The 25,077-nt window shown below is 35.7% G+C and overlaps 1 protein-coding gene across 5 annotated transcripts in view; it reads left to right on the top strand.

The window, feature by feature from the left end:
* The window catches only part of LOC143245343 (pre-B-cell leukemia transcription factor 1-like), a 245,463-nt gene extending 223,871 nt beyond the window's left edge, over positions 1–21,592 (top strand). For 2 of the 5 annotated variants that reach the window (XM_076491581.1, XM_076491586.1), the window contains 3 exons: positions 9,315–9,484; positions 12,204–12,293; positions 20,248–21,592. In XM_076491581.1, coding sequence (XP_076347696.1) covers positions 9,315–9,484; positions 12,204–12,293; positions 20,248–20,268 — 281 coding nt within the window. In that variant the 3' untranslated portion in view covers positions 20,269–21,592. Of the gene's footprint in view, positions 1–9,314; positions 9,485–12,203; positions 12,294–20,226 lie in introns of all 5 variants that reach the window. The other 3 variants (XM_076491582.1, XM_076491583.1, XM_076491584.1) reach the window with 2 other exon arrangements.
* Positions 21,593–25,077: the final 3,485 nt, after the last annotated feature.

The raw sequence follows: 25,077 nt of genomic DNA, 5'->3' as shown, positions 1-25,077 counted from the left end.
CAGATTAACAAAATCAAGAACCCCCCCCCCCTCTGTGTGTGCGTGTTTAAGTGAACTAATAGCCAGTGACATTAGATTCTTTATTTATTAATATTATTATTTTAAGCGTGCTAGTCTATTTACACAAACTAGAGGAAGGAAATCTCACTTGTTTACTTCCCAGGAATGTTTAAAACATTTATCACGACGTTATTATCACGTGTATATTCTGCCTTCTACTTAAGACCAGCTCTCATCCATTTTCGCTCCTGGTTTTTGTTTCTAGTTTCGTAACGTACAAAATCCACTTTAGTTTTTAAAAGAAAAGAATTCTGTTCCACGTTAACTGAAACTGTTTTTTGCTATTAAAATGTGTGCTTGTTTCATCGTGTTTTGTCAGTTTGGACTCTGTTTTGGTTGAAATTTGTTTTCCATTTGAACTGCCTTCTTATATTGCCGAAACGTTGTGGACTTCCTCGTCTGTTAATATAACGTTGCGGACTTCCTCGTCTGTTAATATAACGTTGCGGACTTCCTCGTCTGTTAATATAACTTTGCGGACTTCCTCGTCTGTTAATATAACTTTGCGGACTTCCTCGTCTGTTAATTTAACGTTGCGGACTTCCTCGTCTCTTAATTTATTAATGCTTGTTATTTCGTTTTTTGTTTTAAATTTGTTTTTTTTTGTATGTAAATTAAGCGTATTCCGAAAGAAAAACTCTTCAGTCGTGCCTTAGAAACAAAAATTGAGATTTCACGTACGGTTTCTGAGAACGTAAAATTTAAATCACGTTGATGGAATCAGCGTTTTACTCGGCAGAAATGACACCATCGTTACCAGCAGTACAATAACAGAGCTTACTGTGTGTAATATGTTATATTTATTAGAGCCTCACCATTTGTCTACACCCTCTCTACTAACAGTTTCCTCTCAACCATTTCTCTCCTGCAAGTAATTCATCATACTTTCTCTGCTTGGCCTGGTATTATCCCCACGTGGCCCCCAAATCCCCATCTCTCGTCTATGACAATTTCTGACAAGATTTCGGCCCAGTAATTGAATGGCCAGTCTGCTTTGGAACGCTCCGTTAAGGGCTACGGCGAGGCCTAGCAGCTTTTCTCACAAGCCGCGTGTTATAGGTTCTTTAATAAATTTTTATCCCTCGTCTTCTAAAATGGATTTCAATCCAACCGTTTGCATTTCGTGCGTGCATTTAGAAAGCTAAAGCCACTGGTTGTGTGAAATAAATTGTAATGTGCATTCAGACGAAAACCTGGGCATTAGGATCTCACAGGCGAGAATGGATGGAAATCGAACGTGTCTGCCAGGGGAACCGAACGATGTATGACACGCCGTATGCTCCACTGCGAATTTAAAGAGTGAATATTCATCTGCGAAAGTCAACATATATTTACCCGTGATGACAGAGTGAGGATTCTTGCACTTCATACCCTTTCTTCGAAATCAAACCATCTGGGACCCGCTGCAGTTTGAAGCCTGCCATCCGAAGGCACGAAGGCTTGTCAGAACCCATTAAGTTTGTAATTTTGTAGTTGGTTCTACTGCCAGTTTTGTTTTGTTTTTTCATACTCACAAGCTCTATGAATCTGATTGCATGCATGTCTTTCACTGTAATTTTATTTCGGGAATGAATTTCTGTTCCGTTCTGAGAAATTACAAAAGTGTTCGAAAATACCATAACAGCTGCATTGAAAAATGAATAATTCCTTGACGGAGACGAGCAAAATTTAAAAGGGTTTTCTCCCAGCGCACGTGCCTCTGTGAAAAAAAACAAACAAAACAAAACAGTATGGGTGTAATGTTTGTTTACGTAAAGTCGTAATTTTAGGAACTGGATATTTTGAAACATAAATCCTTGCCTGATCAGCAAATTGACACGAACTTCTGGTAAAAAACGAATATTTTTTTCACGAAACTTCTTAAAGAATAATTGAGAAAGTAAAACACAAACAGAAGATTGTGTTAAGCGCGTTATTAGTGCCTGGATGTGATTTGTGTGCTAATGGTGTAAACAGTACTGTGAACGAACATTTGGAAATAACTTATAACAAAACACAACATTCCGGTAAACACCAAATCTATACAAATACCAGGTACAAAACTAAAGTTCATACTATGTAAAAACTACACTGACAAACACCACACAAACATAATTTATAAAATACAATGTAGCAACTGCCACGACTTTTATATTGGAGAAACAAGCAGAAAGATGGAAACTAGATTCAAAGAACACAAAAAAACACCTTCACACGTTTTTGAACACTGCTAATCAACTAAACACAACATAACCATATAAAACACTCAGATACTAAGTAAGGAAACAAATACAGACAAACGTAAAATAAGTGTAACTATATAAGTACTAAACCAAAATTAAACAAATATAAAGGAACATCTTTATACCAATATTAGTTTGTAACCTGACATATAATTGCAGCGCCCTTATAATCTCGTACCAGTTTACACTCTCGTCCCTAAGACACGTGCTCGACAACTATTATTTGCGAACTCTGTTAACCTGAAGATGACCTAAGGAGATCGTAATGTTGTTCTGTACTTTATTTTGATTAAAGTTTTAACACCCATACCAGTGGTCTTGAGAATACAGAACTAGTAATAACTATTTGTTATTTTGCCATAGTGCAAAGCTTCAAATGGGGGTATTCACAATAACGAATCAAACCCCGCATGTTGGTGAAGATAGTTGGTAAACTTACCGCTGAACCACTAGGCGACAGGGACTATTAAAACTTTAATATTTCATGTTTTCGAGAGTCAGGAGTAATATTTATTATGTCGGGAGTAGCCAGCGGTTTGCCGCAAAAATCGCCGCGCTCTGTAACTTGGGGTCTTCGTAAAATATTGACGAGAACCGTCGGTTGGTGCTACTCATCTGTTATATCAGTTTAAAACTAGAAACATCTATCAGAGATAGCACTTGTACCGCTTTTTGAAACATCTATCAGAGATAGCACTTGTACCGCTTTTTGAAACATCTATCACAGATAGCACTTGTACCGCTTTTGAAACACCTATCACAGATAGCACTTGTACCGCTTTTGAAACATCTATCACAGATAGCACTTGTACCGCTTTTTGAAACATCTATCACAGATAGCACTTGTACCGCTTTTTGAAACATCTATCACAGATAGCACTTGTACCGCTTTTTGAAACATCTATCACAGATAGCACTTGTACCGCTTTTGAAACATCTATCACAGATAGCACTTGTACCGCTTTTTGAAACATCTATCACAGATAGCACTTGTACCGCTTTTTGAAACATCTATCACAGATAGCACTTGTACCGCTTTTTGAAACATCTATCACAGATAGCACTTGTACCGCTTTTTGAAACATCTATCACAGATAGCACTTGTACCGCTTTTTGAAACACCTATCACCGATAGCACTTGTACCGCTTTTTGAAACACCTATCACCGATAGCACTTGTACCGCTTTTTGAAACATCTATCACAGATAGCACTTATACCGCTTTTTGAAACATCTATCACAGATAGCACTTGTACCGCTTTTTGAGATTTTCTGAAATTAAATGAAGTTTTTGGTTAATTTTATTAAAGGATAAGACAGTGAAATAACTCGGTTTCAGTTTCATTTTTATACAAAGCGCCACAAACTTCGAATTAAAATGAAAGAAAACCAACAATTGCTACCGATAGCATGCAGCACGTGTCAAAACTTTTATTCTACAAAAGTAAAATATTTTGAGTTACGAGGCGTAATACGTAATATTAAATAGGAAAGTGACCTGATTTTACACACTGTATTCGAGAGTTCTTTATCTTGACAAGTCACTCATTTCATGTACAATAGTAGAGCATTTACAAGAGGAAAACGTGTATGTTTGTTGGGGGACGTATATCCCCATAAAGCCCTTATTTAACTACAACAATTCCCGTAGCCTTATGACCCGATGATAGGAGAGTTTACGTTTATGACCCCATCATTCTAAGCCTCGCAAGCCATATTGGTCACCATTTCCAGAATATATTGTCATTTATAGCTCGTAGCCAATGTAGACATGTAAATTTTAGAAGTCACGCACCACTTCAAACTTGGCCACCCCACAGCGCGAGACGATGAAAGTGTGACGGTCTCTCCACATTGTCGGAAGTCAGTCGGTGTTAAATTCATAGCTGGCATCCATTCTTCGAGTGAACGTGCACCGTCATAACAGGAATATTTGCTAGAGTCCAAGGCGTATTAAAGACTGCTATTGTATTCAGTCCGCATATATTTATGGGATCGTTTTATTTCATGTTCCATCTCTACCCCTAAGCATTGCTTCCGAGCTGAACCATTTATCTAACTCTGACACAGAGAAATGGAATGGTATTAATACATCAAAGTTTTTGACACTTAGGATGGATCTACGTTATTCATATATTACGTTATGTACCATCCACAACCCTTTCGCCCCTTTATCGGGTTTGACCACGCTATGGACGGCCATTGAAGATATTGGAACAATTTTTTCTTTCGTTTCTGTTTAGGTTTTTCTTTCTTTTTCTTGATTCTCTCTTTCATCTTGTTTTTTATATATGTACACATACCCCAAAGTTCTTTAGCTGAGTGCCTCCAGTATTACACATTAAACCTGAACACTTCCTTCATTTTCATTTCATCTCTTGATGGCTCCGGCTTTCCAATATTTCTTCAGCCCAGACACCCTTTGAAAGGGGGAAAACTTTAGAATAAGGGGGGGATAAAGTTCCAGTAAGGAATGATTGTCATACGAGATTGAAAGGAGGGAGGAGGGAATTCAATCCCGAAAATGGGAAACCTTTTCAGCTAACAGAAATTTTGCCAATCATTTTAAATCTAGAACTGCGTTGTTGATTGAAATAAAACTGACATTGTAAGATTTCACATTAAAACCATTGGATAAATTGTGAACTGTTGAAATATACATGAGGAAACTAATTTAAACTGCGTCATTATTTCGAAATTATTCAGTAAAACAACAATAAGGTTGTTTTAAATTAAGCACAAAGATACACAGTGGGCTATCTGTACTCTGCCCACCACGGGAATAGAAACCCGGATGTTCTAGTGGTGTAAGTTCACAAACATATCGCAATGTCTCTGAAGGGGTGATCAAAACAACATGGATGTTACCATGTATGTATCTTGTAGGATCTGAGATCGAGCAAATAAACCATCTTTCCCGTATAACTGAACCACAGTTTCTCAATAACTTCTATAACTTATATATTTAAGTGATATTTGTCTAAATGACGACATTTTATTTTTATACCTAGTAGGTGGCATGTCAAACTGCAGATAAAGCGGTCCAAAGTTCGAGACTGTTTCTTTGTTTTGCTTTTGAATTTCGCACAAAGCTACTCGAGGGCTATCTGTGCTAGCCGTCCCTAATTTAGCAGTGTAAGACTAGAGGGAAGGCAGCTAGTCATCACCACCCACCGCCAACTCTTGGGCTACTCTTTTTCCAACGAACAGTGGGATTGACCGTCACATTATAACGCCCCCACGGCTGAAAGGGCGAGCATGTTTAGCGCGATGGGGATGCGAACCCGCGACCCTCAGATTACGAGTCGCACGTCTTAACACGCTTGGCCATGCCGGGCGAGTTCGAGACACGCCCCTACACTTTTAGATATAGGTGTGTTATAAAAGTGGTAGTCAGTCCCGTTAACTACGCTTCTACACTTTTAGATATAGGTGTGTTATAAAAGTGGTAGTCAGTCCCGTTAACTACGCTTCTACACTTTTAGATATAGGTGTGTTATAAAAGTGGTAGTCAGTTCCATTTTTAGTAGTTCGAAATTATTAATTTCTGTGCGTGAATGCTATGGATCTTTGACTTAGCGGTTCAGTTCACGTGCACATTAGATATCATTCGGGTTTTGAAAAAAATCAGTTTTCTCGGATATTAATATTTCGTATTTTACGAGAGATTTGTTCGAGAACAAACAAGAAACATGCAACAGATTGAAGTTAAAATTCACGCGTAAAGAATGACGTAACTATTCTGTAAGTACAGTGATTGTATATCTCGTGCTCAGCTGTTTTGGGTCAGGATTCAGGATGAAACGTAAGAAAGGAACGCTTCCAACGACGTCTTATCTATTTATGGCTTCTTTTATTCAATTTTGTAAATAGCTTTTAGTTTATTAATTTTTCAACTATTTTATAATAAGCTGCAGAAGTGTCTAATTGTCATTACAGAAATTTGCATAATGAAGGGAAAAAAAAACTATTTTACCTAAGTGACGTGAGGATTTTCTTCTTTCTGGTTCATTATATATGCAGGGTATCACTGGAAGAGGGGGGCAAATGGCAGTTTTTGTGAGATAGTTCAAGTCAGTCCGGATTAAAACACACATGAAAATTACACCACAGCGTAATGCCCCCAGCTGAATTAGAGCCTCCCGACAGATGAGCCTTATTTGCTCTTCCTTCTCCCAAGCCTTTTGTGGAATAAACCTCTACAGAAATGTTGAAATTTACTAATGCTTGTTAGCGCGTGGTCCGTTTCTTTGTCATTTTTTCCTCTTTAAACAATCCCCACACTAGTACAGCAGTAAGTCTATGGATTTACAACGCTAAAATCAGGGGTTCGATTTCCCTCGGTGGACTCAGCAGATGGCCTGATGTGGCTTTGCTATAAGAAAACACACACACACACACAACTCTTTAAACGATTGTTTGTTTGTTTTGGAATTTCGCACAAAGCTACTCGAGGGCTATCTGTGCTAGCCGTCCCTAATTTAGCAGTGTAAGACTAGAGGGAAGGCAGCTAGTCATCACCACACACCGCCAACTCTTGGGCTACTCTTTTACCAACGAATAGTGGGATTGACCGTCACATTATAACGCCCCCACGGCTGGGAGGGCGAGCATGTTTGGCGCGACGCGGGCGCTCTTTAAACGAATTATGTGTTTTGATTTATTACTAACAATGTGTTCATTAATCGGACATTAAACCATAAGATGAACGTATTAGCCAAAAACAGAATTTAGAGTTTTAATAACATCTAGATCAAATTTTATTTTGTACTAAGCTATATACATATATATAATTCAGAAAACAACATTGGACCAGTTTGACATGGTACCGTTGATGGAAGCTATCTTCAACCCACTTTCCTTCACGCTAACTACTCTTTGATAGTCCACAGATTTTCGATCTCTACAGTTACGGGGAAAAGGAGCAGGGTTCATCAGGTGGTTGAAAGGAAGTTAGTTTTGTGAAAAACGCCCAGAAAGCTGTGGGTCATTAAACTCGCGTTAACGAGATCTGGGTGTTTCACTGCACTCCTATTCACTCATCTCTCATGAGTTTTAAAAACAGTTTTTATCAAACTTTATGAAGACCTTAGGGTTTTTAATGAGTAAGAAAATTGTCGTTTTACCGTGTAAGTAATAGATTGATTGTTGTTGTTTTTAGGTTTCATTTTCTTCTCACGAAATTGGCGGATATTTTATCTTCTTCCTTCAAGTTTAAATAAAATGGTGTATTTTAATAAATGGAACACTGTGGGTGGATACAGTAAAAAAAACTGTAAGATTGTTTGTTTGTTTTTGAATTTCGCACAAAGCTACTCGAGGGCTATCTGTGCTAGCCGTCTCTAATTTCGTAGTGTAAGACTAGAGGGAAGGCAGCTAGTCATCACCACCCACCGTCAACTCTTGGGCTACTCTTTTACCAACGAATAGTGGGATTGACTGTAATATTATAATGCCCCCACGGCTGAAAGGGCGAGCATGTTTGGCGCGATGAGGATGCGAACCCGCGATACTCAGATTACGAGTCGCACGCCTTAACACGCTTGGCCATGCCGGGCCGAAAAACTGTAAGACAATTATATGATTGTGATTCACGTAAACTTTCAGAGCGTTTTAGTCCTGTATATCAGCAATGCTCCCTCGTGGTTCAGCAGTAAGTTTACGAAATTCCATGAAATTTTGTGCTAAATCGAACAGTATCACCAAGGTCAAAATCAACTGGCTGAATATTCCAGATTTTTTGGGCTTCCGTTTATTTAACCAGTCAAAGAAACGACGTTGTGAGACAATACCTATACGGCACTTGTTCCTCCAGTACGTGTTTTAATAACTACGTTCTTAATAGCGTCCGAATATGTTTAATCATTCAAACTCGTGCAACACCATATTTAAACCCCACGTGAATTCTTTGTCATGCACGAGGTGTCTCATTTAAACATTAAATTAGATGTTTCGAACTTCAGTTATTTTTGGTCAGTTTTTATTTTATTTGTGTCTTCTAGAAACTAATATAAGAGGCCGTAATGTTTGTTATTTTTAATTATATTTTGCTGTACACCTAGCGCCCTCTTTTAATAATATTCGTTGTCACGTAAGGGAACTTTAAAAACATTGCCAGTCATCTTCCTTTTATATAGTTTTGAACATTTAGGTATTTTAAAACTTGATAGAAACCCGATTGTTTCCCAAGTCCAAGTATTTATTTTGCCAAATAACATTTATGCAAAAACGAAAGAGATTGTTATACACGTTTCGATGTGTATCTAAACGATATTAGATTATTATACGGTTAGTATTTAAACTTCTGTGTGTCAAGGAAATAATAGAAACAGGATGTTATCCGTACTTAGAAAATTTTATATTTTCGGACTTTATTTTCTTCTAAGAGATTTGTTAACCGTTTGTGAGAAATAAGAAATTATTTAAAAATCAAGTATGCTAAAAATATGTCTAGAATAACGTAGATTCATAGTAATAGTTTTTTTTTATGTTATACAAGTTCACTGGTTTGTTTCCTTCAGAACCAATGATTCCATTCATTAATGACCCGGCATGGCCAGGTGGTTAACTCGCTTGACTCGTAATCCGAGGGTCGCGGGTTCGAATCCCCGATACACCAAACATGCTCGTCTTTTCAGCCGTGGGGATGTTATAATGTAACGGGCAATCCCACTATTCATTGATAAAAGAGTAGCCCAAGAGTTGACGGTGGATGGTGATGACTAGCTGCTTTCCCTTTAGACTTAAACTGCTAAATTAAGGACATGTAGCGCAGATAGCCTTCGTGTAGCTTTGCGCGAAATTCAAAATAAAACCAGACCAAACTATTGATTACTAGTTAGGTTTCATTGTATGTTTTCTTTTAGTTGGCCGTTTTTCAGTTGTAGTGCCACCTGTTGAATTTTTTTTATAATTTCTATGTTTAATTCCTATGAAAATTATAATCACTTATACCCGACATTTTTTGACATAACGAACTGATAATTGTTTACAAGTTCTGGAATCGTGTAATAAGACGAATCTGTTTCCTAAGCATCCGGCCCTGGGGTTTATAGTATGGGGCCAACCACACAGGGGCAGATGATAAGTCCTCCACCTCCACCTGGGGCAGCTCCTCCCAGTGATGGTCTTTACAACATGAGTATGAACGGTGGCGACTCCTATCAACCAGTCTCCTCCATGGGAGCGAACGTCCAATCACAAGTATGTATTATTATTATTGCTTATAGCTATATTAAAATTTGTGTCGTACTATTGAAAGTAACATCACGTTATAGTGGTACAAAATGTAGCCAAATTCCTTATCACATCCATTGGATGAACTATTAAGACATGTTTTTGTGTATTAGCTACTCGTAATAACACATTTCTTCTTGTAAAACACCTTTAAGCACTAAAACTGTGTTTCAACGTGAAGTTAACTAATGATGCATACATTTGCTCGACAGAAAATGTAATTCAGTGAGTAGAATTATAAACATTATTTTTGATGTATTTTTACTGACCAGAAGTTAACAGTAACGTTAAGCTTAAATTGTTTTTTAACTCATTTGGAATGAAATTGTACTGTTTTAGGTAGTATCGCATGAGATTAAATCCCGACGTCAGCCATGTTAGGCTTAACTGGTCAGAGATAAACAAGTTTTCCAAGTGATCGTCGTCCATGTTAGGCTTAACTGGTCAGAGATAAACAAGTTTTCCAAGTGATCGTCGTCCTAGTTGTGTTTCGCTTCTAAAGGTGTAAATAATAAGAGATTGAATGAAGATAACATTTCTAAAGCGCTGTTATTAATTTTCATTGTATCTTTTTTCACTTTTATTTCAACAGTTTCGTGTTCATTCATCAAAAGTGTTAATATTATTCCATGTTTAGTTATAAGTTGAATAAATTAACAGCAGTACTCTTTTGAGCAGAGATTAAAAAATCTATGGCAACTGAACAGTACTAATTAAACTAATGGTAATATATATATATTACCATTTCTAAGCCTCCGATTGGCTCAGCGATAAGTCTGAGGGCTTTTAAAGCGACAAATTCGGTTTTGATACACCAGACGTGTACACAAGTACCCCATAACATAATAACATAGCTTAATAACAAACAAATATGTAGAATAATTTTATAGGAACTTTAGATAGGTATAAAGGTTGTACACTATCTCTAGTGAAAAACTGTTACTAATCTGTTCTCAGTAAGATGGTCTACTCTGATAATTTTTTTTTATTTTTTGATTGTTTATCAAAATTTAAACTTAGAAGGTAGGCCGTCCCATCTGAACACATTGATAACTGCATGATATTCAAATGTTGGTTGAACTATTTCTCATCACTTGCATCTAAGTGTACTTATTAGCATATTTTGTTTGAAGACACCAACATGTAGGCTAAGCTTCAGTTTTCTTCAGAGGTAACGCTCGAGTTTATTAGCTAAGTGACTTTGAACACATGTTTTAGTTTCAACATTTTTGAAGATAACATTTTACATTAATCTAGAAACGTCTGAGTATAATACTTTGATTTGGTTTCAGTATGCTTGAGTATAATACTTTAATTTGGTTTCAGTATGCTTGAGTATAATACTTTGATTTGGTTTCAGTGTGCTTGAGTATAATACTTTGATTTGGTTTCAGTATGCTTGAGTATAATACTTTGATTTGGTTTCACTATGCTTGAGTATAATACTTTGATTTGGTTTCAGTATGCTTGAGTATAATACTTTGATTTGGTTTCAGTATGCTTGAGTATAATACTTTGATTTGGTTTCAGTATGCTTGAGTATAATACTTTGATTTGGTTTCAGTATGCTTGAGTATAATACTTTAATTTGGTTTCAGTATGCTTGAGCATAATACTTTGATTTGGTTTCAATATGTTTAATGATCATAATAACAGGTTAACCTATGGATGTTGATGGCTGCATCCGGTATTTTTCTGATGTATATGTTGAAATCTAAGTATTCCTTGTGATTATTGGATGGTTTATTTCAAGTTTGTATGGTAAACGCATATTAATATACTTTAAGTATTTCTACTGGCTGTTCTGTTTTACAGAAAGTCATTGATGCTTGTACCTAGTTTGTATCTCATGAAAGTACTCCAATTCAGTTTAAGTATTCTGGATAGCTAGATCAGGTTTAATATCTTATTCCTCTGACCGTGTTATACACCATGATAGTATGAATACTGTTCAGTTGTTTTTTATTCATTTCCTCATATCTTTGTAAAAATAGGATTCAATACATCAAAGAAAGCATCTCTTGTGGTTCTCTGTTTGTATATAGCTACTATTTCCCACTGCATGTTAAGTATGTCTCCATTCTGTAGCATTAATTAGCTCTTGTTACGTACGGATGTTGGAATTATAAATGGCAGATATTTTAACCAAATCTTAAAATGTTGCCATAAAATATAAACTGCGTAAATACTTGTGAAATTAGTAAAACACCTGAATGACAGACACATGTTTTTTGAACTCTCGCAATTCCTTGTACCTGTTATGTGTTGTTTTTATTTTGCTTCCAACTTTATGATTAGTTTTACACGTATCAGTTTAACAGTGTCACATCACCAAACTGACGGTTTTTAGTTATACGTGACATGATATAATTTTTAGTATTATTATTATTTTCGCCATTGTGATTAAACAAACAGTGAAAATTACGTGTTTTTAGTAGGTAATGTACAAAAGCAACAATAACAATAGACTCACGTTCATGGTTTTTGTCGATGCATAAGTTCATATTGCACATCTGTGCAAACTTTCTATGTCAGCAAGTTCGCATTAGTTAATGAACAATCGTACGAAGACCGCTGCACTATAAGCAGTCATTACGAACCGTCTGTTAGTGAGTCAACTTTACATTTGAGAACAATATGTTTCTTATGTTTGTGCAGTAGCTTTGGATGTGTTTTCATTTCTCAGGCGAACGCTCTGAGGCACGTGATCAGCCAGACTGGAGGCTATACGGAGGGCATGACAGCACAGCCGGCAACGGGCATGTACGACCACCAGGTACAATTATGACAAAATATATGCATAGATACACATCTTATCTTTTAGTAGCATGGGCTGGAGCATGTTGGTGGTTGGCTGTGTTGTAAGGTAGTAATTAATGTACTGGTGGTGGTGTATGTTAACTTAATTAGTAGCAGATGCACATTGCATGGCAGCTAGATCTTTGTTCTTAGCGATTATGGTACAGTTATAGTGTTGTTAAGATGTAAGTTATGCTTTACGTATCTTCTTACCCTCTTCACAGTACATAGCTGAATATTCTGCCAATAACCTAATATACTAGTTAACTAGATATTCCCGTGGTTCTACAATAGCCATTTATTAATGATTAACAACGTGGTGATGGTGAATTGACTTTTAAAGTTTGTTACTTGGTGGTTTCAGTTGTCTTCTAGAGTAGTATCATATGTGGTGATGATTGGATGTCTTTTATAGCGGTACCATATATGGTGATACTGGGATGTCTCTTATAGTAATACCATACATGGTGATGGTTGAATGTTATATATAGTAGTAACATACATGTTGATGGTGGGGAGTCTTATATAGTAGTAACATACGTGGTGATGGTCGGATGTCTTATATAGTAGTAACATAAATGGTGATGGTAGGATGTATTATATAGTAGTAACATACGTGGTGATGGTGGGATGTCTTATATAGTAGTAACATACGTGGTGATGGTGGGATGTCTTATATAGTAGTAACATACATGTTGATGGTGGGATGTCTTATATAGTAGTAACATACATGTTGATGGTGGGATGTCTTATATAGTAGTAACATACGTGGTGATGGTGGGATGTCTTATATAGTAGTAACATACGTGGTGATGGTGGGATGTCTTATATAGTAGTAACATACGTGGTGATGGTGGGATGTCTTATATAGTAGTAACATACGTGGCGATGGTGGGATGTCTTATATAGTAGTAACATACATGTTGATGGTGGGGTATATTATATAGTAGTAACAACACATGGTGATGGTGGGATGTCTTATATAGTAGTAACATACATGTTGATGGTGGGATGTCTTATATAGTAGTAACATACGTGGTGATGGTGGGATGTCTTATACAGTAGTAACATACGTAGTGATGGTGGGATGTCTTATATAGTAGTAACATACGTGTTGATGGTGGGATGTCTTATATAGTTGTAACATACATGTTGATGGTGGGATGTCTTATATAGTAGTAACATACATGGTGATGGTGGGATGTATTATATAGTAGTAACATACGTGGTGATGGTGGGATGTCTTATATAGTTGTAACATACGTGTTGATGGTGGGATGTCTTATATAGTAGTAACATACATGTTGATGGTGGGGTGTATTATATAGTAGTAACATACATGTTGATGGTGGGATGTCTTATATAGTAGTAACATACATGTTGATGGTGGGATGTCTTATATAGTAGTAACATACGTGGTGATGGTGGGATGTCTTATATAGTAGTAACATACGTGGTGATGGTGGGATGTCTTATATAGTAGTAACATACGTGTTGATGGTGGGATGTCTTATATAGTAGTAACATACATGTTGATGGTGGGATGTCTTATATAGTAGTAACATACGTGGTGATGGTGGGATGTCTTATATAGTAGTAACATACGTGTTGATGGTGCGATGTCTTATATAGTTGTAACATACATGTTGATGGTGGGATGTCTTATATAGTAGTAACATACATGGTGATGGTGGGATGTATTATATAGTAGTAACATACGTGGTGATGGTGGGATGTCTTATATAGTTGTAACATACATGTTGATGGTGGGATGTCTTATATAGTAGTAACATACATGGTGATGGTGGGATGTATTATATAGTAGTAACATACGTGGTGATGGTGGGATGTCTTATATAGTAGTAACATACATGTTGATGGTGGGATGTCTTATATAGTAGTAACATACATGTTGATGGTGGGATGTCTTATATAGTAGTAACATACGTGGTGATGGTGGGATGTCTTATATAGTAGTAACATACGTGGTGATGGTGGGATGTCTTATATAGTAGTAACATACATGTTGATGGTGGGATGTCTTATATAGTAGTAACATACGTGGTGATGGTGGGATGTCTTATATAGTAGTAACATACGTGGTGATGGTGGGATGTCTTATATAGTAGTAACATACATGTTGATGGTGGGATGTCTTATATAGTAGTAACATACGTGGTGATGGTGGGATGTCTTATATAGTAGTAACATACGTGGTGATGGTGGGATGTCTTATATAGTAGTAACATACATGTTGATGGTGGGGTATCTTATATAGTAGTAACATACGTGGTGATGGTGGGATGTCTTATATAGTAGTAACATACATGTTGATGGTGGGATGTCTTATATAGTAGTAACATACATGTTGATGGTGGGATGTCTTATATAGTAGTAACATACGTGGTGATGGTGGGATGTCTTATATAGTAGTAACATACACGTGGTGATGGTGGGATGTCTTATATAGTAGTAACATACATGTTGATGGTGGGATGTCTTATATAGTAGTAACATACGTGTTGATGGTGGGATGTCTTATATAGTAGTAACATACGTGTTGATGGTGGGGTATATTATATAGTAGTAACATACATGGTGATGGTGGGATGTCTTATATAGTAGTAACATACATGTTGATGGTGGGATGTCTTATATAGTAGTAACATACATGGTGATGGTAGGATGTATTATATAGTAGTAACATACGTGAGTGATGGTGGGATGTCTTATATAGTAGTAACATACATGGTGATGGTGGGATGTATTATATAGTAGTAACATACATGGTGATGGTGGGATGTATTATATAGTAGTAACATACATGTTGATGGTGGGGTATATTATATAGTAGTAACATACATGGTGATGGTGGGATGTCTTATATAGTAGTAACATACATGGTGATGGTGGGATGTCTTATATAGTAGTAACGTACATGGTAATGGTGTAGTAATATACATGGTGATGATGGGATGTGTTATATAGTAATAACGTACATGGTAATGGTGTAGTAATATACATGGTGATGATGGGATGTGTTATGTAGTAATAACATTACATGGTAATGGTGTAGTAATATACATGTTGATGATGGGATGTGTTATATAGTAATAACATTACATGGTAATGGTGTAGTAATATACATGTTGATGATGGGGTGTGTTATATAGTAATAACATACATGGTAATGGTGTAGTAATATACATGGTGATGGTGGGATTGTTATATAGTAATAACGTACATGGTAATGGTGTAGTAATATACATTCTGGAGTAGTAATATACATGGTGATGATGGGATGTGTTATATAGTAATAACGTACATGGTAATGGTGTAGTAATATACATTCTGGAGTAGTAATATACATGGTGATGATGGGATGTGTTATACAGTAATAACGTACATGGTAATGGTGTAGTAATATACATGGTGATGATGGGATGTGTTATATAGTAATAACGTACATGGTAATGGTGTAGTAATATACATGGTGATGATGGGATGTGTTATGTAGTAATAACGTACATGGTAATGGTGTAGTAATATACATGGTGATGATGGGATGTGTTATATAGTAATAACATTACATGGTAATGGTGTAGTAATATACATGGTGATGATGGGATGTGTTATATAGTAATAACATTACATGGTAATGGTGTAGTAATATACATGGTGATGATGGGATGTGTTATATAGTAATAACGTACATGGTAATGGTGTAGTAATATACATGGTGATGATGGGATGTGTTATATAGTAATAACGTACATGGTAATGGTGTAGTAATATACATGGTGATGATGGGATGTGTTATATAGTAATAACGTACATGGTAATGGTGTAGTAATATACATGGTGATGATGGGATGTGTTATATAGTAATAACGTACATGGTAATGGTGTAGTAATATACATTCTGGAGTAGTAATATACATGGTGATGATGGGATGTGTTATATAGTAATAACATTACATGGTAATGGTGTAGTAATATACATGGTGATGATGGGATGTGTTATATAGTAATAACGTACATGGTAATGGTGTAGTAATATACATGGTGATGATGGGATGTGTTATATAGTAATAACGTATATGGTAATGGTGTAGTAATATACATGGTGATGATGGGATGTGTTATATAGTAATAACGTACATGGTAATGGTGTAGTAATATACATGGTGATGATGGGATGTGTTATATAGTAGTAACGTACATGGTAATGGTGTAGTAATATACATGGTGATGATGGGGTGCCTTCTAGATTAGTAAAGTACGTGTTGGTGGTTAGTTGACTTTTACATTACTAATTAATTAATTAATTTGTCTATTTTAGTAGTGAGTTCATGGTTACAGCAAACTGTGTTGAATATTCAACGAGATGTATCTTATATCTTGTAGCTAAATTTTTGTGCGATAAGTTGAGTCTATATACGTGGACATTCGGTTCGTACGTTGTGTATATTATACAATCTGATTATACGTTGTTCTGTGGTAGTTATACGTCTCTTTGGTACGTTGCGTATATAGTACTTTTACAATCTGTTGTACACGTAGTTTACGTATATTCTGATCATAAGTTGTGTATATAACACTTGTTCCGTCCAGTATTTGTTGTTCTATAGTTCTTATAGGTTCTGGTGGTACGTTAAGTATATCATGATCGTACAGTCTGGTTCTACGTTTTGTGTATGGTTCTTGTACATTTTGGTTATACACTGCGTATATACAGTGTTTGTACAATCTAGTGGTAAGGTGTGTACAGAACTAGCTAACCATTGTGGTGACAAATTATGTCTATAATTATATACTTAGGGAAATTTATAAAGGTTACAGTCAGTGAAGATATTAATATAGATTAAAAACACATTAACGTTGATAGAGTAACGGACTGAGGTTTAGTAACACTACAGGGATGTATGTAGTGTAAGAGTTAACACAGAATACTTCAGTTAGTAGTGTAAGAGTTAACACAGAATACTTCAGTTAGTAGTGTAAGAGTGAATACAGAGTACTCCAGTTAGTAGTGTAAGAGTTAACACAGAATACTTCAGTTAGTAGTGTAAGAGTTAACACAGAATACTTCAGTTAGTAGTGTAAGAGTTAACACAGAATACTTCAGTTAGTAGTGTAAGAGTGAATACAGACTACTTCAGTTAGTAGTGTAAGAGTGAATACAGAATACTTCAGTTAGTAGTGTAAGAGTGAATACAGAGTACTCCAGTTAGTAGTGTAAGAGTGAATACAGAATACTTCAGTTAGTAGTGTAAGAGTGAATACAGAATACTTCAGTTAGTAGTGTAAGAGTTAATACAGAGTACTCCAGTTAGTAGTGTAAGAGTGAATACAGAATACTTCAGTTAGTAGTGTAAGAGTGAATACAGAATACTTCAGTTAGTAGTGTAAGAGTGAATACAGAATACTTCAGTTAGTAGTGTAAGAGTGAATACAGAATACTCAGTTAGTAGTGTAAGAGTTAACACAGAATACTTTCAGTTAGTAGTGAAAGAGTGTAAGAGTGAATACACAATACTTCAGTTAGTAGTGTAAGAGTGAATACAGAATACTTCAGTTAGTAGTGTAAGAGTGAATACAGAATACTTCAGTTAGTTGTGTAGTAACACAGAATACTTCAGTTAGAAAGAATACAGAATACTTCAGTTAGTAGTGTAAGAGTGAATACAGAATACTTCAGTTAGTAGTGTAAGAGTGAATACAGAATACTTCAGTTAGTAGTGTAAGAGTGAATACAGAATACTTCAGTTAGTAGTGTAAGAGTGAATACAGAATACTTCAGTTAGTAGTGTAAGAGTGAATACAGAATACTTCAGTTAGTAGTGTAAGAGTTAATACAGAATACTTCAGTTAGTAGTGTAAGAGTGAATACAGAATACTTCAGTTAGTAGTGTAAGAGTGAATACAGAATACTTCAGTTAGTAGTGTAAGAGTGAATACAGAATACTTCAGTTAGTAGTGTAAGAGTGAATACAGAATACTTCAGTTAGTAGTGTAAGAGTGAATACAGAATACTTCAGTTAGTAGTGTAAGAGTGAATACAGAATACTTCAGTTAGTAATGTAAGAGTTAACACAGAATACTTCAGTTAGTAGTGTAAGAGTGAATACAGAATACTTCAGTTAGTAGTGTAAGAGTTAATACAGAATACTTCAGTTAGTAGTGTAAGAGTGAATACAGAATACTTCAGTTAGTAGTGTAAGAGTGAACACAGAATACTTCAGTTAGTAGTGTAAGAGTTAACACAGAATACTTCAGTTAGTAGTGTAAGAGTGAATACAGAATACTTCAGTTAGTAGTGTAAGAGTGAATACAGAATACTTCAATCGGTAGTGTAAGAGTTAATACAGAATACTTCAGTTAGTAGTGTAAGAGTTAATACAGAATACTTCAGTTAGTAGTGTAAGAGTTAATACAGAATACTTCAATTAGTAGTGTAAGAGTGAATACAGAATACTTCAATCGGTAGTGTAAGAGTTAATACAGAATACTTCAGTTAGTAGTGTAAGAGTGAATACAGAATACTTCAGTTAGTAGTGTAAGAGTTAATACAGAATACTTCAGTTAGTAGTGTAAGAGTTAACACAGAATACTTCAGTTAGTAGTGTAAGAGTGAATACAGAATACTCCAGTTAGTAGTGTAAGAGTGAATACAGAATACTTCAGTTAGTAGTGTAAGAGTGAATACAGAATACTTCAGTTAGTAGTGTAAGAGTGAATACAGAATACTTCAATCGGTAGTGTAAGAGTGAATACAGAATACTTCAGTTAGTAGTGTAAGAGTGAATACAGAATACTTCAGTTAGTAGTGTAAGAGTTAATACAGAATACTTCAGTTAGTAGTGTAAGAGTGAATACAGAATACTTCAGTTAGTAGTGTAAGAGTTAATACAGAATACTTCAGTTAGTAGTGTAAGAGTGAATACAGAATACTTCAGTTAGTAGTGTAAGAGTGAATACAGAATACTTCAGTTAGTAGTGTAAGAGTGAATACAGAATACTTCAGTTAGTAGTGTAAGAGTGAATACAGAATACTTCAGTTAGTAGTGTAAGAGTGAATACAGAATACTTGTAGTTAGTAGTCTAAGAGTTAACACAGAATACTTCAGTTAGTAGTGTAAGAGTTAACACAGAATACTTCAGTTAGTAGTGTAAGAGTTAACACAGAATACTTCAGTTAGTAGTTTAAGAGTGAACACAGAATACCTGTAGTTAGTAGTGTAAGAGGGAACACAGAATACTTCAGTTAGTAGTTTAAGAGTGAATACAGAATACTTCAGTTAGTAGTTTAAGAGTGAATACAGAATACTTCAATCGGTAATGTAAGAGGGAATACAGAATACTTCAATCGGTAGTGTAAGAGGGAATACAGAATACTTCAGTCAGTTAGTAAAGAACTCTGTTAATATGTTTCAATGATAGTATCTAAGGAATACTCTTCAATGTATTTAATAATTTGTATAACTAATATAACAATTTATTTTAATACTGAGTTTGTTTTTTGTTTAATGAATACAATTCAGTCATGTATGTGAAATTGTTATAGAAATAGGCAATAGAGCTACGTTATGTGAATGTTTGTAATATTCCTTAGAATATTAATAGAATTCGTTTGCGTGGAACCTGAGAGAACGTACCTCATAATAAGTAAAAGTTCAGTTAAACAACGAGTCAGTAGTTTAAATTCATTGTTGTGATGAAAGATGGTTTTTCCAGTGAACGTCAATTGGTCATATGTGATCGCGAATAATTGAATCACACCCTAACGTGACTGTTAGTATGGCTTTAATTTTGTTTTATATAATTAAAAACGTACCATGCTTTATTTTGAAGTGTCCGGTCCTCCGTATCTTATAATTCACATGCTGTTTTCGTAACATTCTTTTTAGTTCTTCATTTAAATTTTCTAGATTCCTGAACACCATCTTTAGCGACCTCTGGCGGGAATTTCTTCTAAAGTATCCAATTTCTACTCCGTCGTCACAGAACGGTCTTTTTTATTGTGTCAACATTGTTGAGAGGTCATGGACTGGACACTAAGAGATTACCGGACTTTTTAGAAACCGGACAGGAAAAGAACACCAGAATCCACGTGCCATAACCCATACCTCCTGTAAAAGCACGCCCGGAGCCCGCTGTATATCTCGTATCTGTACGTGTATGTGCTTGTTTAACTTTCTATTTGTCATTTATGATGTTCGATCAAAAAAAAAAACAACAACAAAACAAACGGAACCCATTTCAACTAATTCAAAGCATTTCCGGAATGAAGGAGACAGATAAAAGATTTTGTCTGACTTTGTTTTTTGAACATCTGACGAATTGAAAAGACCCTTCCTTAGTTGTTCGGTTGAAGAAAAAGAAACTTACTCGAAACTTTAGCAGCCGTGTTTAAACTCTAACCATTACTTCGATTTTAACGACTACTGATTGTTTTTGTTTGTTTTTTTTAAACCGTGGTTGTAAACTTTGAAGGAAGTCGGCTATAGCATCCAGCAGAAAGAAGCAATCGTTAAGAAAGCAAGGTGATTGGACTGATTGTACATTCGTTACAACCAAACTTTAGTGATATTTTTGTGGACATGATCTTTCCAAACATTAACTGTCTCTCTTTTTACTCTTTGGAAGTAAATTTATTTGTATAAAGCAACATTAAGGTATTTGAACATTTTCAATCTTTAAAGAAAATATTACGTTTCTGTTTTGTTTTCCGTCTCGCTAAAGCCACTGACCAGAAGAGAATAAGTTATACAGCATTGGTCAATATTGTTTCAGATAATGTTTTTATTCTTGTTAAATCAGGATTTCGAAAAATGTTTTAGGGAATATAAAGGTGAGGTGAATATATGTTTAGTATGTTTTAGAGAAAAACGTTTGAAACGGTCACGACGCGTATAGATTAATTGTAAACAGTATTGACTTTATTGTTTGAAAAAGAGAAACTTTCAACAGATGTCACTTTTAAAACACGTTCTTATCTTGGGTTTCTTATGTTTATTTTTATATTATATTCTTTCTGAAAGTACTGTGTGAGTTTCACAGTGTTGCTTCCTTACAGAATCTATAAGTGAACCCATAACTAAATTGGCCATGTGAAAACTGAAAGGTCGTTGGAAAAGAAACAGTGAATGATGTAAATATTGTAGTTACGTATGTCATCCCAGGTCAGAATTCACGACTGGACTGACCTTTGATCTAATCTTTTCCTGTATGGTCGTTATGTTGATAAAATGTTGCTGTATTTCACAGTTCAAACAGTTGTTGTGTGTTTCTTAATGAGGATTGTCTAGGAACTGGTAGAAACATAAAACCACACTTGCTCATTCACTCATTATCCTTCAATTACCGTGTAGTAAAATCTTAGAACACATAGTGCAATTTTAATCCAAACCTCTACTCTTATAACGTCAGTATACCTGGAGGTGACATTCATTCAGCTCCGATATTACGTTTTAAAATTGATATTATTCTGTAATTACATATAAAGGGGCATGTAATCCACTTACGTAGTAAGTTATGTGTATTTAAATGTTGTCTTATTCAGTACTGCTTTTTACAATACTATCTACCATACGATACTTGTTCCATGTTAGTGATTCTAGTACACTGTCTACCATACGATATCATGTTTTCATGTTACTGATTTTAGTACACTGTCTACCATACGATATCTTGTTCCCATGTTACTGATTCTAGTACACTGTCTACCATACGATATCATGTTTTTATGTTACTGATTCTAGTACACTGTCTACCATACGATATCTTGTTCCCATGTTAGTGATTCTAGTACACTGTCTACCATACGATATCTTGTTCCCATGTTACTGATTCTAGTACACTGTCTACCATACGATATCATGTTTTCATGTTACTGATTCTAGTACAATGTCTACCATACGATATCTTGTTCCCATGTTACTGATTCTAGTACACTGTCTACCATACGATATCATGTTTTCATGTTACTGATTTTAGTACACTGTCTACCATACGATATCTTGTTCCCATGTTAGTGATTCTAGTACACTGTCTACCATACGATATCTTGTTCCCGTGTTAGTGATTCTAGTACACTGTCTACCATACGATATCTTGTTCCCATGTTAGTGATTCTAGTACACTGTCTACCATACGATATCTTGTTCCCATGTTACTGATTTTAGTACACTGTCTACCATACGATATCTTGTTCCATGTTAGTGATTCTAGTACACTGTCTACCATACGATATCTTGTTCCCATGTTACTGATTTTAGTACACTGTCTACCATACGATATCTTGTTCCATGTTAGTGATTCTAGTACACTGTCTACCATACGATATCATGTTTTCATGTTACTGATTCTAGTACATTGTCTACCATACGATATCTTGTTCCCATGTTAGTGATTCTAGTACACTCTCTACCATACGATATCTTGTTCCCATGTTACTGATTCTAGTACACTGTCTACCATACGATATCATGTTTTCATGTTACTGATTTTAGTACACTGTCTACCATACGATATCTTGTTCCCATGTTAGTGATTCTAGTACACTGTCTACCATACGATATCTTGTTCCCATGTTAGTGATTCTAGTACACTGTCTACCATACGATATCTTGTTCCCATGTTAGTGATTCTAGTACACTGTCTACCATACGATATCTTGTTCCCATGTTACTGATTCTAGTACACTGTCTACCATACGATATCATGTTTTCATGTTACTGATTTTAGTACACTGTCTACCATACGATATCTTGTTCCCATGTTAGTGATTCTAGTACACTGTCTACTATACGATATCTTGTTCCCATGTTAGTGATTCTAGTACACTGTCTACCATACGATATCTTGTTCCCATGTTAGTGATTCTAGTACACTGTCTACTATACGATATCTTGTTCCCATGTTACTGATTCTAGTACACTGTCTACCATACGATATCTTGTTCCAATGTTACTGATTCTAGTACACTGTCTACCATACGATATCTTGTTCCCATGTTACTGATTCTAGTACACTGTCTATCATACGATATCTTGTTCCAATGTTACAGATTCTAGTACACTGTCTACCATACGATATCTTGTTCCAATGTTACAGATTCTAGTACACTGTCTACCATACGATATCTTGTTCCCATGTTACTGATTTTAGTACACTGTCTACCATACAACATCTTGTTTTATTGTTTGTAGAACACTTTTGCCCACGAGCTTAAAACGGTAAAAGTCGGGTTTCGTTACTTTCAGTGGATAGAGCACAGATAAATTCCGTGATGTAGACTTCTGGTTTACAAGCAAGCAAGTACGTTGTTTAACATGTAATATCTTATTCTCATGTTACTGGTTGGTACATTACTTTTGTGTGATCTTTACTCATTTTTTCAGGTTAGTTTTTTTTACACAATTTCTAAATGGGAATATTTTTTAATTGTATGAGTTTTGTGCTTATAAACGACGTCTTTCAAAAACTAAACACCCATGGGTGTAGAAAAAAATAGTTTCGAAACTAAAATTCTATTGAAGAAAGGCCTGGCATAGCAAGATAGGTAGGGCACTGGAACTGCAATCTGAGGGTCGCAGGTTCGAATCTCCGCCCCTTCAAACATGCAATTTCAGTCGTAGAGTGTTATAATAGGACGGTCAATCTCACTATTCTTTGGTAAAAGAGTAGCTCAAGAGATGGCAGTGGGTGGTGATGGATAGCTGCCCTCCCTTTAATCTTTCGCTGCTAAATTAGGGACAGTTAGCGCCCATAGCCCTCGCGTAGCTTTGCGCGAGATTCAGAGCAAATCAAATGTACTGAAGAAACATTGTACCCTTACGATAACATTAGATGTTTTTGTTTGTTCAGTCATTAAAATACTTTATTATTGAACAGAAGGTGGGATTAACCAGTATGGAAAATCAAACCAGTAGTTAGCCCTTATTACATATTTAAGTTTACCTTCATTTTCTTACGTTAAGGCACTCAATTCGTAATCTGAGGTTCGCGGGTTCGAATACCCGTCACACCAAACATGTTCGCCCTTTCAGCCGTGGTGGCGTTAATATGATGGTCAACCCCACTATTCGTTGGTAAAAGAGTAGCCCAAGAATTGGCAGTGGGTGGTGATGACTAGCTGCCTTCCCTCTAGTCTTACACTGCTAAATTAGGGACGGCTAGCACAGATAACCCTCGTGCAGCTTCGCGCGAAATTCAAAAACAAACCGAACTTCTCACGTTACTGACATCAGAGAATAATTCAGTTAATCCAGTTTAGTGTTAAATTAATATGGACCTGTATTCTGTTTAAAGTATTTTTAAACCGTATTACAATAATAATGTAACGGAGTGTTTTAAACATTGCTAGTGGAGCACATGCCATCAGCACACAAGAGTGCACATTATACAGATTATACGTTCAATGAACGTGGAAGAAAGCGGTAAGAAGATCGAATAATTCAATCAAGAGTTTAAGGGTTGGTGTTGGAAGAACGTGATCACAAACTCGAGAGAACGTGACACGAATATTGAAAGAGTTTGATCATGTACTAACTTGTGTAATCTTATTAACGTAAGACCCGTAATTTTTAAAGACATAGGTACTAGTGTTACCTCAGTACAAAGAGATGTGAAGTATAATATTGCGTCAGTATCAAGGAATGTTAGTATCAGTATTGCGTCAGTACAAAGGAATGTTAATATCAGTATTGCGTCAGTACAAAGGAATGTTAATGTCAGTATTGCCTCAGTATAAAGAG

Source organism: Tachypleus tridentatus, chromosome 2, assembly GCF_004210375.1.
Source record: "Tachypleus tridentatus isolate NWPU-2018 chromosome 2, ASM421037v1, whole genome shotgun sequence".
Lineage (NCBI taxonomy): Eukaryota > Metazoa > Arthropoda > Merostomata > Xiphosura > Limulidae > Tachypleus > Tachypleus tridentatus.
Note: the sequence above shows the minus strand (reverse complement) of the source record. Positions and strands in the feature narration are given on the sequence as shown.